This window comes from Opisthocomus hoazin, chromosome 1 (genome assembly GCF_030867145.1).
Source record: "Opisthocomus hoazin isolate bOpiHoa1 chromosome 1, bOpiHoa1.hap1, whole genome shotgun sequence".
Classification (NCBI taxonomy): domain Eukaryota; kingdom Metazoa; phylum Chordata; class Aves; order Opisthocomiformes; family Opisthocomidae; genus Opisthocomus; species Opisthocomus hoazin.
In genome coordinates, this window is record NC_134414.1 from 132,535,860 (window position 1) to 132,553,369 (window position 17,510).

At 43.2% G+C, this 17,510-nt stretch overlaps 2 protein-coding genes across 6 annotated transcripts in view; one reads left to right on the plus strand and one right to left on the minus strand.

Annotated features, from left to right (window-relative positions):
- NME7 (NME/NM23 family member 7) overlaps window positions 1-8,268 on the minus strand; it is a 95,533-nt gene extending 87,265 nt beyond the window's left edge. For 2 of the 4 annotated variants that reach the window (XM_075436439.1, XM_075436449.1), the window contains exon 1: window positions 8,179-8,268. In XM_075436439.1, coding sequence (XP_075292554.1) covers window positions 8,179-8,181 — 3 coding nt within the window. In that variant the 5' untranslated portion in view covers window positions 8,182-8,268. Of the gene's footprint in view, window positions 1-3,443; window positions 3,460-7,943; window positions 7,999-8,178 lie in introns of those variants that run through there. The other 2 variants (XM_075436457.1, XM_075436458.1) reach the window with 2 other exon arrangements.
- Window positions 8,269-8,357: 89 nt separating this feature from the next.
- On the plus strand, window positions 8,358-17,452 carry BLZF1 (basic leucine zipper nuclear factor 1). Of its 2 annotated transcripts, none has more exons than XM_075436515.1 (7): window positions 8,358-8,637; window positions 10,163-10,219; window positions 11,270-11,709; window positions 12,379-12,578; window positions 14,132-14,260; window positions 14,856-15,075; window positions 15,957-17,452. In XM_075436515.1, exons 2-7 carry the CDS (start codon window positions 10,201-10,203, stop codon window positions 16,140-16,142), a joined length of 1,194 nt encoding a protein of 397 aa, XP_075292630.1. In that variant the 5' UTR covers window positions 8,358-8,637; window positions 10,163-10,200; the 3' UTR covers window positions 16,143-17,452. The 2 variants fall into 2 exon arrangements, with proteins under 2 accessions (XP_075292630.1, XP_075292624.1); XM_075436509.1 differs by having other exon boundaries at window positions 8,358-8,591.
- Window positions 17,453-17,510: the final 58 nt, after the last annotated feature.

Sequence of the window (17,510 nt, forward strand, 5' to 3'; positions counted from 1 at the left end):
CAGGTTCATGGTATGAAGATTTATTCCACAATTCAAAGATTTCTTTAACTCCCAGAGCATAGAACTTTTGTCATCGCCTTTTTTGAGTAGACTACGTAATTCCCCAGAGATGCAAAGGTCTCTGCTGGATGCAGAGTGAGATTGCAGTCTCACACACAGTTCTGGTCAAGTTGCTTAGTTCCACCTTCACAGCTGCCCCCTGCATTAGTGCATTTGATGGTCAGCACTTTTAGAAAAAGAGGCTGTATTTCCCACTTTATCCATTTGTAAAATGGGGATAATCATCATCATTCCTTTCATGGAAGGACAGCAAGATTCAATAGCTAAAATATCCATAACACTTAGGCATTATAAACGCTGCTTGGTTTAGCCGAAAACATGGCAGAGGCAGCTCAGTGAGCTGAGAAACACCCTCCCTCACCCTCCCTCCCTGCTTCACCCAGACCCTGCCTCGCAGCGCAGGAGGCAGGAGTCAGAACAGGGCTGCTGATGCCGCCAGCCCGCTGCCTCTGCAGTCGCCACCGGAACCCCTGCTAGTCCGGAATGTCAGCGGCTGCAAGGACGGGATCCAGACCACCGCTCCCCCCCTCCTCCCCAGTGACCTGGGGATGTTCAGACTCAGAGGTCATGGTTCAGTTATTAAAGAGCGTGCCATAACAGAGAGCATCAGAGAGGGCGAGGACCGCATTGCTATTATGTGACTAGAAAACATACAGCATAAGATAGTCCTGCTCCTAGGCACTACACTAGGAGAAAGAATACATAGAAATAGGAGGGATACCAAGTTCAGTAAGGATTACACTTAAACGTGCGTGTGTTCATCTGGAAGAATAGGTAGACGGCCTCAAGCATGCATGCCCACTTGTCCTCCCTTCCCATGTGTAGACCTCTCTCATACGTGGCTCTCTTTCCAAGTGTATTAGAATATTCTGCACAAACAGGGTGACCTCTTTAAAATAATTAAGGTAGTTAAAATTACTGAATACTTCCAAGCAAACAAAGAACGTGCAACAGGCTCTGTAGAACCTGTCTGCGGAGAGAGCCAATTCTTTGCTAATGCAGGAGCACCCTCTGGTGCGCAAAGACAGGCTGAGCACCTTATTAAAACCTCAAGAACCAACTTCTGACATGATCAGCAAGAAGCTGCCTCCTTTTGCTATCTCTTCCTAGTGCACTATGCCTCAAAATTAGTAACCTTGTAAGAGGAGGTAGACACGACTGAATTATAAAGCACAGATCACCACAACCCGGGCGATAAAGTCCTTTCACACAGGAAAACTGCTGGCACATGGCCTTCTTCAATAATCAGCCTCCAAAAATGCCAATGCCACATGTTTTAAATTAATATCAGAGCTGTCCACTCCAGGACAACTTGCAAAGGCCACCTCACAGTTCACCTTGAACTGGAAACATATTTCTCTATAGACATCAGCATGAGGAAAAAAGAATTTCTGCCTTTTGTATGTGCTCATCTGATCAGGGGATATTCTCATTATATAAATACTTGCTAAGATCTCATTCTTAGTAATAAGCTATGGTGCTGTGTTCCAAAGCCCAGGTGTACAAAATCTGCTCACTTTATCAAACCTTGTGTTGTTTTTTCTTTCCATTTTGTTGGCTGGGCAAGAGCTACTGGGTTCCACCCACAAAACACTACCCAGTGACCTCGGTCTGTTGCTTAAGCACCAGTGCCTCCGATTTCCATTTATGTAACAACACAGGTGAACACAAAATAGTTTTGGAGGATTAGGACAAGCACAATGCTTACTTCCAGAAGGAGTACTTTCAGTAATTATTCCTAGTAGCCACAATTATAGCTAAAGGTCAATGTTCATGGAAAAAGCCCTCTTCAGACTCACAGCAACAGGTGTTCCCTACTACCACTGTTTCTCACCAGCAAGTTAATAATTAACAGAGTATCCCACCTGGATATACTAGATCACCATTAGCATTTTAGAAACTGACACTAAAATTCTCAACTGAACAGCCAAAAACACCTTTCAGAGGCGTAGTATTCCCTTGGCTTAAATGAAACAGACATTATCAAACACGAAAAGACAAAAGGTTCAGTTTTCAGTGTTTAGCCACTGGCCACCACGACAGTCAGTGGCTGGAGAACACGACACATGAGATGAGGCTGGGACAACCAAGCCTGCTCAGCTTGGAGAAGAGAAGGCTGGGGGTGACCTTACTGCTGTCTACAACGACCTAACTGAAAGACACCAAAAAGATGTAGATAGGCTCTTCTCGAAGGTGCATCGTGATAGTAAAAAATACAAAGGATGAAAGCTGAAATATGGGGCATCCCATGTTTCCCACACATTAGGAAAAAAAATTTACCAAGAGGGTGGTCAAACACTGATACAGGCTCCCCAGAGGAGGTGTGCAGTCTCCAGCTTTGGGGATGTTCAGGACTCGCCTGTATATGGCCTGGAGCAGCCTGGTCTGGTTAGACCTGTTTTGAGACGGTTGGAGGTCCCCTCCAACCTAAATGATGATTCTCTGATTATTATTATGGCTTGGTGGCTCCTTGTCCAAAGGTAATGTCCATCCTTCCAAGCTCCTCCGCAGCCTACTCAGATCTGTTGGGTTCATATATTAACAACAGTTTAGATGTGCTTTCAAAAAATTAAGAGCTCTGACACAACATTCTTAAGTATAAATTTTATCCACGCCAAATCTGCCTGGAACAATTCTCTAAATAACCACTGGCTCTGTCATCAAATCCTATTTTTTTTTTGCTGCCAACTGAAAGGAAAGGCTGTAACTTTTCTTTATTCCTGTCAATGGTTTACTGAGTAATTCCTGAATTTCTCCTGTTTCTGACAATATAAAAAAAAAAACAAACCCAACATACAATTAGAACAGATGTGTGAAAAAGTTATTAAGAACCAAACCTACAACCCAAAGGGACCGGAAAGACAACTCTAGGTGATAAGGGAGATTAGTGTCCAATTTATCATTAAGTAACGCCAGATAACTTTGCCTATCACACTGTCAACTATTTGAGCCACTCCATCAGAAGCATCTAATCTTTAGATCAATGCATCTAAAATTACTTCTAGAGAGATGGCAATTTCTGCAAGCCAAAGCTAAGACTTGGCTAGAGTAGCAGGTAATTTATCCCATGGATTCTGAACCTGTCAACTTCGTATTTGGGAATAAGTGGTATTTTATATAGCGCGTAATGTCATAAAGATGTCAGCATCAAACCCAAAATAAGCTACTGGAACAAAGGAAAGTTATATTTTTAGCAGTTTTCATTTGGCTGACAGAGGGCCAAAGATTCTGTTATTTTATCAGCTACATCTTCTGCAACATACATAGCCTATCTGCTCAAGAAGTAAATTGGCAGTATCTGGAACACTAATTCAAGAAGAAACCATGTCATACGTTTGATGTTCACAGGAAGACTCACCATGCAATAAGCATTTAAAGGCTACCTGATAACATTTTGCTTATTTTGTCCTCATGTTGTATACAATGTTTTATTTTCCTGTGACGAAATGCTGCAGATGACAGCCATTAAGTAAGGAAGCTTGTCTTCGTGGCTGGTTCTGTCATGCAAGCCTACAATTGAAAGGGTCAGGCCACACTGCAGCTGAAAAAAAAAATCAATGTAATCACCAGCTGGCACTCAAGTGAAACGGAGTCTGGTTCTAAGACCAAAGAAGTAAATCTTCTCAAGCATTAGGAAACTGCCTTTTGGGGAGATTTTACATCTTCTCCTGGAAGAGTTAAAAATGCCTTTTTTTTTTATTTTAATGGCAACAGTAAGTACATAATTTGAAAATTATTAAAAGTTATTTTATAAATCTGCACTTGTTCAGGAAAGTCTATTAGCAGGAAAAAGTTTTGTCTGCTTATACGATCAGCTCTGAGTGACAGCTCTTCACCAAAGTTATCCCATTTTACCAGCTAATCCAGTATGGCTGAGATTACTGGTTCCCAGATGAAACCCCTGTACACCAAGGTATATTCCACAGCTGCCCCATGTATTGCTTTATAAAGCCTTCAGCTGAAAAGTTGATCACACCACGATTTGCTGGGCCATAAGGAACCCAGTACTCACTGTTGTCAAGTTCTAGAAATGGCTGATTCGCTTCCTATTTTCTAAGATCCATTTCCCAATACATGAAATAACTCTTTTCCACTGATGAATCAAAGCATTTTAAGAAATTACTCATTTTTCTTCCCTAAGCTGAGGATTTCCATGTTGATATTATCTAAGCTGGGGGTTTTATCAATGAACTGATGATGATAATAATAACAGCAACAATAAACATACAATATACAAGTTGTAAAATTTTCTGTTGAAGTGAGCCGAACTGCTCATCTCCACACATATTCAAGATTGTGGTCAAAATTACAAGACTGCAAGCTCTGGCACCCTACCCCGGGAGAATCTACTTCATATATATTTTCCCCCAACTTTGCAAAAAGAACCAAAGTAGTCGGATTCTCAAATTCCACTAACCACATGCTTCTACATCCACAAAATCAAAGCCAGATGGCATCGTATTAGACAAGTCACCTGGCTTTTACGTGCCTCGATTTCTTTATGGGCAAGACGGAAATAATATTTGTCTATCCTGTCGTTCAAACAGTCTGTAGGCTGCAGTTTTCAGATGTGCAGGGGTAAGAACAATTGTTTTAAAGAGTGGAAGGAAACGAAATCAGCCAACTACACCTGTATACAGCAACTGCAGTAAGGGTCTGTATCTGTGTGACACGCTGCTTGTGTGAGCAAGTTTCCCTTTGGGAATTTACTGCTCACCATCCACAGCAGCCATGTGTCACATGAGACGCCAGAATGCATTAGAGCTGATCTGAAATACTGTCATCTGCTGACAATGAAAACTCTTTTCCAATGATTAGCAGACCTTTAAGCCAAAATGCTGTCCTAGAAAGACAAATAACTGCAGGATATTTCAGAACATTTCTCCCCTCACTTTAGCTTCCACCACAGTTACGTGCCCAGTTTTTCAACACACTCAACTCCTTGCAGTGCGTTGTCTCCATATGACCGAAGCATAGGATCTAACACAAACACACACCAAACTGATTCCACTAAAAGTTATTACATTTTTCTTTCTGTGGCCACGATATGACTTGTAGCAGGTTTTTTCCGAGTAGGCATATACGTTAAAACTAATGCAATCTATACGACTGGCTGGAAGCAACACAGTACTAAAGGCTGGCCAAGCTTTCCAGCAGAAAATTCATTACTTTCAGAACATAATTAGGTTCCGGAGGTTAAAATCCAGCTTGTAGATCAACATTTGAATCCACTGGAAGGAGTCTTTTTTTTTGATTCATTGTTCCTGAGAAAAGAAATGTTGAAAATGTTTGAAATGGATCAGGTGTGTAAAGTCGGGGTGTCCAACAGTCACATAACTTATCGCTTTCCCAGGATGCTGTGTCCATACCTAATCGGGCAGCACCTGTTTCCAAAACATCTATTGTCCCATCATCTTCCAGCTACCAAATTATTCTTACTTATTTTAGGAAACTGGCAGGAGGAAGGAAAATTAAGTGGGAAAACTGGTGCCTTTGTAAGTATAAAAGAAACAAGTAGGACCCTGTAACACTTGAAAGGCCAGAGAAAACCGAAAGAGAGAGAAGTCCCAGGGCACTGGAGAAAGGCAAGAGACACAGCCAACCCAACCGCAGTCTTTGGGAAGATAACGGAACGAGTTATTAAGCAGTCAGTTGTTGACCATCTAAGAAGACAATATGATAATAAAAAGCAGATAATGTGAATTTGTGAAGAACAAACCTCTTTCTGATACAGTGAGCAAGGGAGAAGCCACAGATGTGACAAACTTCACTTTGACTGGGCTTTTCATCTAAGTCACCTGAGAGTCTGGCAAGCTGAGTAGCAAATTATAGCCTAAACTGAAGAGCAGTTACGACTATTACATGAAGAAGCAATTAGGAAAACTTCTCTTGCAAACTGGGAATCAAGTGGGGTTCCAGAATGACCTGCCATGCACCTAGCTTTATTTCATATTTTCCTTATTACACTGACAATGAAGATGAAAAAGCACACTTTCAGAATCTAGGCTGATAATTAAGATTGCAAGCAGTTTAGTAAACAGAAGCAGAACTCAGAATGATGATCTGACAATTCTATAGAGACAGACATGAAGTACTACAATGATGATCAAGAAAATAAATGTAAATACAAAGGGAAAATCTAGCCAGGCAACAAAAACACAGGAAAAAAAAGGTGAAAGTTACAGTGGCTTGCAGTTAAAGAGTGAGAGTGCAATGAGGTACAGCTGGGAAAAAAAAGGATGGCAAACTTGGTACTATGAAGCTGTAAGACACAAGGAACAAATGTTTTGCTCTGTTCAGCAGTACTGAAACACACACCAGTTGGCAAACAGTGTACAGGTTAAACACCACATTTAGAGAAAATTGCAGAGTGGGAAAAAATCTAAACTTCAAAAACACATGATCAGCAGGAAAACACCATGAGAACAAAATTTGTTTCGTGTAGAATAATGTGAAAACAGGAAAGGGCAAAGTTATAATCTTCAAGTTCTTTTGCATGTAAAAGCCAAAAATGGAATATCTTTATACCCACCAAGGACAGAACAAGTAATCACTGGCATCATTTGCAGCACAGAACATATTAGGAAAAAAATTTGGTGAACTATAAAAATAATCATGTAATGGAATCACATCAACAGATCATGCAGTTTCTGTCACTGAAGGTTTTTCAAGACAAATTAAACTCACCATGAAACATTTTGTTAGAGGTTGCTGTAAGATTTGACCTAGCTTTAATGAATCAACTAACTTGGTGTCACCTCGGAATTAAAGTGAGGTTAGAAATACATCACATTCATAGTGTCAGTCAACTACAAGTGAGCGCTTTACCTAAGTGACCGACACCTGTGTGTACTCACAAAGCAGAACTTCTGCCAACAAGAATAAATTCAACATGGGAATTGAAAATTGCAGTTTTGCCTGGACTAAACAAAAGACCTATAACCCCTGTATTTGAAAAATGAAGAGTGGCATTCCTACTTAATCATAGAATCATAGGTTGGAAAAGACCTCTAAGATCATCAAGTCCAACCATCCACCCAGCACCACCGTGCCTACTAAACCATGTCCTGAAGTGCCATATCTACACGTTTTTGGAACACCTCCAGGGATGGTAACTCCGCCACTTCCCTGAGCAGCCTGTTCCAATATCTGACCACTCTTTCAGTAAAGAAATTTTTCCTAATAGCTGATCTAACCCTCCCCTGATGCAACTTGAGGCCATTGCCTCTCGTCCTATCACTAGTTACCTGGGAGAAGAGACCAACACTCTCCTCAATACAACCTCCTGTCAGGTAGTTGTAGAGAGCAATAAGATCCCCCCTCAGGCTCCTCTTCTCCAGACTAAAGAGCCCCCGTTTCTTCAGCCGCTCCTTGTAAGGCTTTGCTCTAGACCCCTCACCAGCCTCGCTGCCCTCGTTTGCCTGCTTGAGTGGCGAACGCTGATCTGGAGTTCGCGTTCTGAAAGCAAGGTGCAAACAGAGCCGCTGCGCAGCCCGGAGGAGCTGCGGCAAACCTGTGCTGCTTGAGGCGGGTCTCTGAAGCTGAGCCCGCCGGCAGCCGCGTCGGCCCGGCTCCCGCCTGGGTCCCGCACGCGTGTCCGAGCACAACGTTCGAGTCAGAGCTGCTGGGTTTTACTTCGCTTTGCAGCAGCGGTGTTCGCACATCACCCGCGGCAAAGGGGACTCCGCCAGCTGCTTCACCAGCGCAGGCCCCCGCACCGCGAAGCGCAGGATCCACGCACGGATAACGGCTGTCGGGCCCGAAGCGTGGGGCCTTGCTCCGACCGCGCTAGCTGCCTTCCCGCTGGGGCTCTCGGGAGCTTCTGAACCGCGGAGCGCCGGGCACCGGCGAGACGCCACGGCACTTCACAACTTCCCGCTCACCGCGCCCGACGAGATCCCTCAGGAAAGAGCGGGAGGACGGGCCGGGGCCAAGCCCCGGACGGCAACGGCCCCACCGGGGAGCGCGGCCCCCGAGGGGAGCACTGAGAGGAGCCCCGCGGCCGTTATTCCGGCATCTCGGCGCCGCCCGCCCCGGGGCCGAGCTCCGCCCCGCCGCCCGCCCCGACAGCCGCCCCTGGCCCGCCGCTCAGCCCCGACCCCCGCCGGCCGCGCTCACCATGGCGATGGCGGCAGGCGGCGCCCCTCACCCTGCGGCTGCCGGCGCGACGTGACGCCACGAGAAGCCGCGCCCTGGCAACCGGAGCCCCGCCCCCGCGCTCGGCGCCGCGATTGGGTGAGAAAGGGGACACGTCACCCGGGGGCGAGCCGCAGGAAGCGGAAGCTGGGCGAGGTGGTGGTTGCGGCGGTTGCAGGGTGCGCCGGAGCAGTGCTGCTGTGAGCTCCGTAACGTCCTCGGGGCCCCGCCGCTTCTCCCGCCGGGTGGCCCCTCTGCCTCGTCCGGTCTCTCGGGGCCGGGGTGTGCGGCCGGCCCGGTGGCAGCGGGGGCGCGGCTGGCCCCGTGGGGCGGGCGAGGGCCGGGTCCGTGTCGGCCGGTACCGCCGTGGGCCGAGAAACCTCCCTTCCGCAGAGGTGGGTGAGGTGCGGCTGCCGCTTACTGGCCAGCGGCGGGGCCGAGGTGAGGGGAGGCCGGGGATGGGTCGGTGGTGGTTTCCCGAGGCCCTCGCGGCTCGGCCGTGTCAACACGGGGTCTCCGTGGGTTGTCTGTCACGCGTGGGGTTCTGGCGGGCACCGCGTTAGCTGGGGAGCGCGGCGGGTCAGCCGGTGAAGGAGTTCTGCCTGTTGGAATGTGATAAAAGGGAGATGTGCGCAGGGGCTGAGGCTTTGGAAGTAACAGGACGCTAAGAACAGTGTTAGGACATGAACACAGAAGCAGCAGGATCATCAGCCTGGGGTCCCAGATGAAGCAGCTAAGACCAAATGCTCGTTATCCGTCTCTTACTGTCTGAGCAGCTCCACTTTCATCGCCCCCATTTTCCTCAGATAAATGGAAATCCTTAGTCGGGAATTAATAGTAATGCTGATTGGCACACCATGGTATTAAGTGAGTAAAAACATCACTCCAGCTGTAGAAGGAAGAGGTAGCAAGATGTTCCCATATCTGTAGCTTGAGAAGGCTCGAGGAGGAGAATTTGTTTCTTTTGTCTTCTGGCTATGATAAAAAGATGAACCTGTCTTACACAAAACAAATCATGAATCTAGAAAGCTGGCAGTAGTGCGCCCACTGCTACCATTATCTCTTCAGGGCAGAGTAGCAATGGAAGTCAAAGAAGTTAAGCCTTTTCAGTTAGGGGTATAAGGAAAGGAAGCGAGGGCTTTAGGAGATCTCCCTTGGATAACAGGGAGAAATGAAGGAAAAGTAAAAACCAAACCCAGGGATATACCGATCTCAAACTGATGTTGTGGCAGACCCTAGAAAAGGGGGGCAAGTGGCTTGGGGAGTTAGAAGTGGGTGGACCTGTGGACAGAGGAGGCAGTGGTCGATAGTCTTGGTGGATAAGGGAGAGGATGGCCAGAATGGTAGTTTGGGCCAAACTGAGAGTAAAGTTTTACTGTTAACTTAAAGCATGTGCAGCCGCTTAGGGCACTGACTCCTGCTTTAGCTGGGAATTGGCTCTGTTAAAAAAAAAAGTTGTATTAGCAAGCAGTTGTGCAGCTGTGCAGTTGCCATCATTTCCTCCTCACCTCTTGGTCTCCTTTAAGCACAGTGTGGCATTTCCCTTTCTTGTGGTTCTGTGATGACCTGAGGTTATCTCTGTGTGGTTGTGCAGTTGTGCTCTGCGAGTGTTACAGAGTTTTAAAGGGTAGCATGAGGGTTCGCTGAAAACAGGAGAGAGATGTGAAAGAGAAATTTGAGGAATGGAAAGGGGAGCTGGATGAGGAGCAAGAGACAGGAGTTGAAGTCTGGCTCTTGGCGAAAGAAGAAACAAGTGCCAGAAATCTTATAGGCATTCTCCTTTTAACTCTTTGGGTCCTGGTGTGTTTTTTATTGTTTTTTCTTTTGTTCTGGTGTGGTTTTTTTCAGTGTGCTACTGAACTGGAGTTTAGAGGTTGTACTAGAAAATGGGGTAATCCAAGGTTAAATGTCACTGTTACCTTGCTAAAGATTTTTTTTCTCCCTCCTCCTCTCCTTTACTCCTCAGACTTGCGTAGTTAGGAAGAGCTGACTGCTAAAGAGAAAATGACTTCTCTAGAAAAAGGTAGGTGGTTCATGTGCTGTCTAGAGCAGACTGGATTAAAAGTGCTTTAACTTGAATTCTGAAGAGCAGTTACACTGTATGCCAGCCTCCATTCATTTATCCCTTATCTAGCTATTCACTTATTCCTTTCATGTAGCTATTGGGAAGTAGTTATGCTTCGTTGCATTATTGCAGTGAAAACCAGAGCTGCCTGGATGGAACAGTTAATGGAATATGGTTTTCTAATCCAGCTTTATGTCAAAAGACAAGTTTGTCACTTGTACTGTCATCTGTCTGTACACTTGACTGTCAGTCCTCCTCTAGTGTTTAGAACCTGTTGGTACTAATTCAGCCAACTTGAAAGTAGGGCAATATGATGGTGCTACTACAGGATTTTTAAAATACATTATTTAGATAATATTTCATTCAGCTGAAAACTTAGTGAACTTATGTAAAAAGAATTTCAGTAAACGTTATCACGCATATTGGGGAATTTGGAACAATGCAGTATTACTGGGATTACTGAGGTCTGTTGATTAGAAATGAAGCAGAACTGGCTTGTTGGCTTTCCTTAAACCTTGACTTGGACAACTAAAACACATGGTAGGTAGTACTTAGAAGTCTCTAAACTTCTTAAGGGTAGTAGCTAGGTAGCGAATAGCTGCTTTTCATTTAATTCTTGCTTTTAAAGTGAGACTGCTTTAATTCTGTCAGCTCCCAAAACTTGATTTTGTTTTTAACCTGCGAGTAATATTGTCAAGAGTTTTCTCCTTAATAGCACCTTTTCATGTCTACATCTACCTTATCTTGTATGGGAGTGGGAAACTGAGATTAATACAATTCACATCAATGTCTGTGTCTTGTACTATTGGTATTAATGAGCAACACACACTTGAGTAAGGACTTTTCTAACTTGTGCTTGGTAATTACTGCAGCAAAGGACTATTTTACATATGCAGTGTGCAATTAAAATCTGTAACTTTTAAGTACAGAAATTAAGTGATGAGTTACAGTGAGACTGCAATGAAGTGAAATGTGGTAAACTTTCTCTCTGCTGTTTCTAAATTTTAGTTGATGATGCCTCGTCACCCATCCGAGGACCTGGAGATGGCATGGAAACAGAGCAGACAGCTGAATCGTTGGAAGTAATCACTGGAGCCAGCGCTACGAACCATCACCTCCACCACAGCCCACATAAAAAGACAGTCTCTTCCCTGAGTCCCGGAGTTCTGCAGCTAGGGAAAGTACCTGCTGATAAATCAGTGGAGATTGAAGCTATTCGTATATTAGTCCCCAAAGCAGCTATCACCCATGTTGTTCCAACTAAGAATGCGAAGGTAGCTAGGTCAGTGGGACATAAAGGAGACGCGTTCCATCAGTCAGATGGAGCCGCAGATCCCAAGAAAGAACAAACAGAGCTGAAAAATGCAATCAAAAAGCTAAAGAACTCGGAAAAGCGGTTGTTACAGGATAAAGAAGGTCTCTCTAATCAGCTGCGTATACAGACAGAGGTAAGAAATGAAAGGCACTTTCTCTCACACAGCAGAGCTGCTTTGGTTTGTATAAGCAGTTTGTGAATGTGACTAAAGAGAACTATTAGGACACTCTAGCCTTGAAACAGATAGCTTCCCTTTCAAACTTACCAGCCAAGACAGAGAGTAGAAGTACATCTAAGTAATCCAGTGCTGCTTCTCTGACAACAGATGGAAGTATCAAAGGCTTGAAACTGGGGGAAACACATTGGAGGGCTGCAGGGAAATGGATCTTTGAGGAAGGATTTTGCTCCTCAATTCAACTGCTAAGTGAAAAAGATTATGCTGTAAAGGGGTGACTAATTTTATACGTAATCTGTGGATGTCTGGTCTAATCTTTTGTGATCTTACTGATTCAGGACTTGAATGCTGCTGAAACTTTTTGTTTCTTGTAGCAGGCTTTCATTCTTCCTCTTTGTCCTCTCTTAGAATTTAAACAAGAATGTGTTGAACGTGCATTAGTCTCAAATGTTTATGCTCACTGGAGTGGATTGTGAGGCTTAATATACTCTGCATTGCATTTGTCCCATTCTGGAAAGAGAAAGGCAATTTATTGTTAGGTATTTGCAATAACTTGCACTGCATTCTGGAAGTAGGAGGTGTTTCATGGTATATTGGTAATTACAGGACAGTCTGGTCTAATTCTAGGTCAATCGGGAGCTGAAGAGATTACTTGTTGCTTCTATTGGGGATGATCTCAAGTATCACTTTGAACAAATGGCTCGTGAGAAAAATCAGCTAATCCTAGAAAATGAAGTCCTGGGCCGGAACATGTCTCAGTTGTCTGAACAATTGGAGCGCATGTCTATACAATGTGATGTGTGGCGGAGCAAATTCCTAGCAAGCAGGTATTCCCTCTCACAGAACTGTTACAACAGCATTCTTCTTCAGTCTTGTATTATGTACGCCCATTGTAGTGCCTCGGAATGTGCCTAAATACACCGATGGCAGACACAAGAGTTATACTAACACCTACTGTGAGGTTTGAGTATACAGAAAAGGTACAAAACTCCATGTGAATCTGAATAGTTCTGCTTTTCAGAGGATCCTAAACCTCTTAAAATCTTAGCTACAGTTCTTGTCAACATAGCAAGACAAGTTCTGATTTCTGATAGACTGCGTGCAGTTTAGTGTTTAAAAATGTCTTCCAGGACAGCTGTCTTGACTCAAAGGTAATTAGCTTGATTTGCACGCCCACCCCACTGCTTACAGTGATTCAGGGATCTACTGGGAAGGGCAGCTCAGTATGGAAGAAAGGGTAGGGGCACCTTTTCATTAAACACTGATTGTGTTACTGCTCAGAATGCTACTGTTACTTGTATAACCATAAAGTAATGGGTAGCAAAAGTCGGGAGCAAATCGTAAAATAATCTGAATGTCAGAATCTCATTTGACAATGGATTAGACTTTTAACTTGCTCAGTGTAGTTGTCTTACCAGATATGTAAATAGCGTTCTAGGATTTTTAATCTTTTACTGTACTTGGATATAACTAACTAAATTTTAATTATGATGCTTAACACGTATTACAGAAAGGCCTTATTGCTTGAAGGAAATGTTAATAGTGTCCTTTCTATCATTTGCTAGTCTTAAATTTCAGCATATTGAGTGACTGTAAAGACTCGTAATAGTCCTAGCTAGGCAAGTGTTACTATCCTAATTTGACTTCTTTAGCATAAATAGGAGGTCTGAGATCAGGGATGGAAGTTCGTTCTAGCAAGGGCAGTGTGATGATGTGCTTGGAGTAACACCCGTTGATACTGTGGCATTCTGGTTCCTTGAGATCTCGGATTTGTAACTGGCTGTTGTTTGAATGTCATTCTGTCTTCTACATCTGTGGAGTTGCAGGCATTTGAAATACCTGCTTGAGGGGTCTGTGCCAAGTCTCATGGCATAGCAAAATGTGACAACAGTTGCCATATTTGTAGCTCTCAAATGCTCGTATCTGTCACATAACATCTAGTTATTGCCCCCGAGAAAGGCAAAGAGGTGAACGAATGCAGTCTGCAGCAGTAGCTGTCATCTTTAGAGATGAGTATGAAAAGACGTGATTACAGAATGCTTTTGAGAACTGTGTTTATTTAGCTTTATCTGTCAGGATGCTTGTCCACCGTGCTCACGTGCTCAAGGTGTTTCAATATTAGATTTGTATTAAGTGACGTAAAATTGTTTAAACTCACCAAGTCAAAACATAATCTTGGACTTGTGTTGCCTGTAGCTGAACAGAAATTGCTCTTAGTACATGTCCTTTGTAATAAGGTGGATGTAGGCCCTGCATGGGGGAGGGGGGTGAGAACAGCAGCTTAATACTTAGTCTGAGCTGGCAAGTTGTGGCCTGTAGTAGGATAAAGGTGACTTTCAAACTGCTCACTTACCCTACTGATTGGAGGTTTCTTTTGCAGGGTTATGGCTGACGAGCTAACCAATACCAGAGCAATTCTTCAGCGTCAAACCAGGGATGCACAGAGTGCAATCCAGGACTTGCTGAATGAACGCGATCAGTTCCGTCAAGAGATGATTGATACACAAAAGTACAGTTTTTCTAATCCAGACTAGCTGTGTGCAAACTTTTCATTTCTGTCAATTTATTCTAGGCCAGAGAAGAATCAAATAACTTTCCCCTATTCCAGTAATATTCAACAAAGATTAATTGTGCTGATGGATAGTACAGTCACTTTTCAGTCTTTGAGCTGAAAAAGCCAGAGTAGCATTAATTCTTTCTTAAACGTTCTCTGGAGGCATGAGGTGTTAGAGGTCATGTACTGCGGAACTGACATCCCTCATATCCTCAGACTTTCTCTGTTTAATCACTTACTGGCTTGACTTCAAGTCTCCTCTGTCTCCTTCCAAAACACAGAGGTTCTTTTACGCGCATTGACTTTTTAATGCTTATCCTGCCAGATGTAAAATAAGTTTTACCAGTATTAAAATACTGTGTTGGTGAGGCCTTGCCTTGGAGAATAGCCTGTTTGCCTCCTTGTTTTTAAATGCCTAAACATCATTTTTTGGTTAACGTTTGGCTTATACAGTAAGTCTTCAGAAGAGACGATTCCTCTGAAGTATGCTGTGTGTTGATAGTATGGAGTACAAAAGCCAGTGCTAGTGCTTTTTCTCCTTTCTGCGCAGGCTGCTGGAGGAGCTGATGGTTTCTCTGCAGTGGGGGAGACAACAGACATACTATCCTAGTGCCCAACCTTACACGACAACAGAGCTAGCAGCTGTGAATTGTAAGCTTGCCAAAGCTGTAAGCTCACATCTTCTTGGAAATGTTGGCACTAACAGTCCAAAAAAGACTTCAACAGCTGTGGAATTTTGCAACACCCCTGCTGAGAAAATGGCTGAAATGGTAAGAACTCTTCATACATTTCAACCTGTCATCTTCTTTCCAGAAAGAAATGCCTTGCTTTGTGTTAACTAGTTAATATCTTTTTAAAAAACTGTATGCAGGGGCAACATGCTGAATAAAGCAGTCTGTTTCCCTGATTTAAAAAAAAAAATAATCACCCCAAACAAAAATGTACACATAAAATGAAACAAACAAACAAAACTGGAAGAATAAGCAGAACAGCACAAATAAAATGATGATACCTACTATTTGCTTCTCTGTCCTTAGCACTGCAAATAACTGGGTCAAAATTTGTTTAGAGTTAGTGTGTCAGGAGGAAGCCAACTGAAAACATATAGTTGAGTTTATAAACTGAGTGGGGGAAGAAACCTAGTTCAGGCAGGAAGAAGTTGTAACACTTCAGCCGTAGTTTCTGTTGCCCTAAAAATCAGTTCTGTTGAAAGTGGATGGAAACAGAGAGAAGCTATATGATTATCTTTCAAGATAAGGTTCCACTGCAGGAAGTTTGATGTTGAAGTAGCAAACTAGACATAACAGTTTAGTCTGGAAGCAATTGAGTAATAGCTGAGCAGCAGGAGGCCCACAGTGCCTAGTTATCTGTGTTGTTCTTGCCTGGTTTTGCTCAACTCTGCTAAAAAGATTAGAATTTTTTTATTCTCAATAAAATCATACCTTGGATTTCTGATAGACATTACTGATTTGTAAACAATACTTAATGGCTTTCTATTGAGGGTCTGGATAGATGGATTTTTAGTTTTCAGCTTGGAAAAAAAAAAGTTTAAATACTTCTTTTGAGCAGAAATCTTTCCTAGCTGTTAGAGACTGATAAACCCCATTAAACTTAATAGATGTATTTGCATTCTCAACTTTTCCATCCTTAGGTGCTACGAGTACTGGATCCAGCTGCACGTACAGAAACATCAACAGAAGTTTCTTTTTCTGAGACTTCTCCATCCTCCTTCCTTTCCACAAAGAAGAGTATTGGAAGGTTTCACCCATATACAAGATATGAAGATATCACTTACAATTGTTGCAATCACTGTCAAGGAGAGCTGATAGCCCTTTAAAAGCACTGCTACTGCACATGCACTCTTTCTGAAGAATTACACTGGTTGGTGTTCAGCAGGCTTCCCTTTGTCCTGTTTCTTTCCATAATGGTTGGGTTTGACATTGGAAATTAGGCAGTTTCTGCTTCTCTACCTCTTGAAGTTAGGGACTGACAGGATTTCCTTAGCCTCTGGGATACTTCTACTACTTTTCAGTCTGGAAAGCTACTTGTTTTCTTCTGCAAAGGCAAGACCAAAAATGTTATGGTGGTCCAGTTTGTAGAGCATAGAGATGTCCTTGACTACTTAAGGCTTACAGTCGTCTTAGCAAATCTCCATAAATTTCTTTTCAGATAGAGACAAAAGCATAACTATATGCAAGTAAATGAAGTGTTGATAGGTTGTGTTTAAAAAAAAAAAAAATTTTTTTTAAATCTTAGCCAAGATGCTGAACTGTCCCTAGGTCTATGTTCAGCCTTTTAAAGTTAGTAATAAAAAGGAGTATGTGCAATAGCTCTAAGTTCTGAAAGTAAGAGCATACACAGTATTGCAGCTCTCCTGGCAAGAAGGGGAAAGAGCTTGAATGAACTCTAGCTATAATATATAAATGGTAACTGGTTTTAAATGGGTCCTGGAAAATGGTGCAGGGTGAGATCTTGTGTTTCCATAAAGCTAAAATAATGGCTTTTCCAACTATTTTGGCTTCTAGAGGGAAGCTGTTGCATACCTGGTCATTAGCACAGACTGATACACCTCCTTTAGTACATGATGTTGAAACCTGACCTAGCATTAGAACTCAGTCCTTGCCCAGGGTCTTCGTGGGTGTTACAGGAAGCTCAAGATAAACACTAAGTTTGCACAGGTACTGGTAAAAAAAAAAATATATATTTTTTTACTTGTATGGTTTTATAATCTTGAGGTAGGTTCGAAGAGAAGTTTTGGCAGATAATCTGCTAAATCCAAAGAAGCCTATTTAAGTTGCAAATGCAAAGAGGAGAGGTAGGAGGATGCAAATACGCATTTTAATTTAGTTTCCCTCCCAAATTTAGCATATGTAGCTGTCTAGTTTGGGGAAATGGTTTCTGAAATGGTTGCTTTTACCCAGTTTTCCTTTGACTCTTATACCGTGATCAGAAGATGTAAGTTTTAAGTTCTTGCTGTTGCTGGACATGGCTTGGTTTGCATGAAGAAAACTACAATAAACTTTCTTTGCTTGCTTTCAAGTTGCAATTTTGGATTTAAGAGCTGTATTTTGACCTTGCTTTCTCTGTAGCCTAAAAACATAACCTTCTTCTGTAGCTTACTACAATTAGAGAGACAGTGTGAACTTCTGCAGACTTCTCCCCTGCATCTGCTTGCTAGACAGAAGAAGCATTTCTTGCCCTTGGT

Bases quoted from the DNA above. Each gene is read 5' to 3' on its own strand.
- BLZF1 (XM_075436515.1), top strand. The intron at 11,710-12,378 runs GTAAGAAATGAA...GTCTAATTCTAG, and splicing joins AGCTGCGTATACAGACAGAG to GTCAATCGGGAGCTGAAGAG. The intron at 14,261-14,855 runs GTACAGTTTTTC...CTTTCTGCGCAG, and splicing joins GAGATGATTGATACACAAAA to GCTGCTGGAGGAGCTGATGG.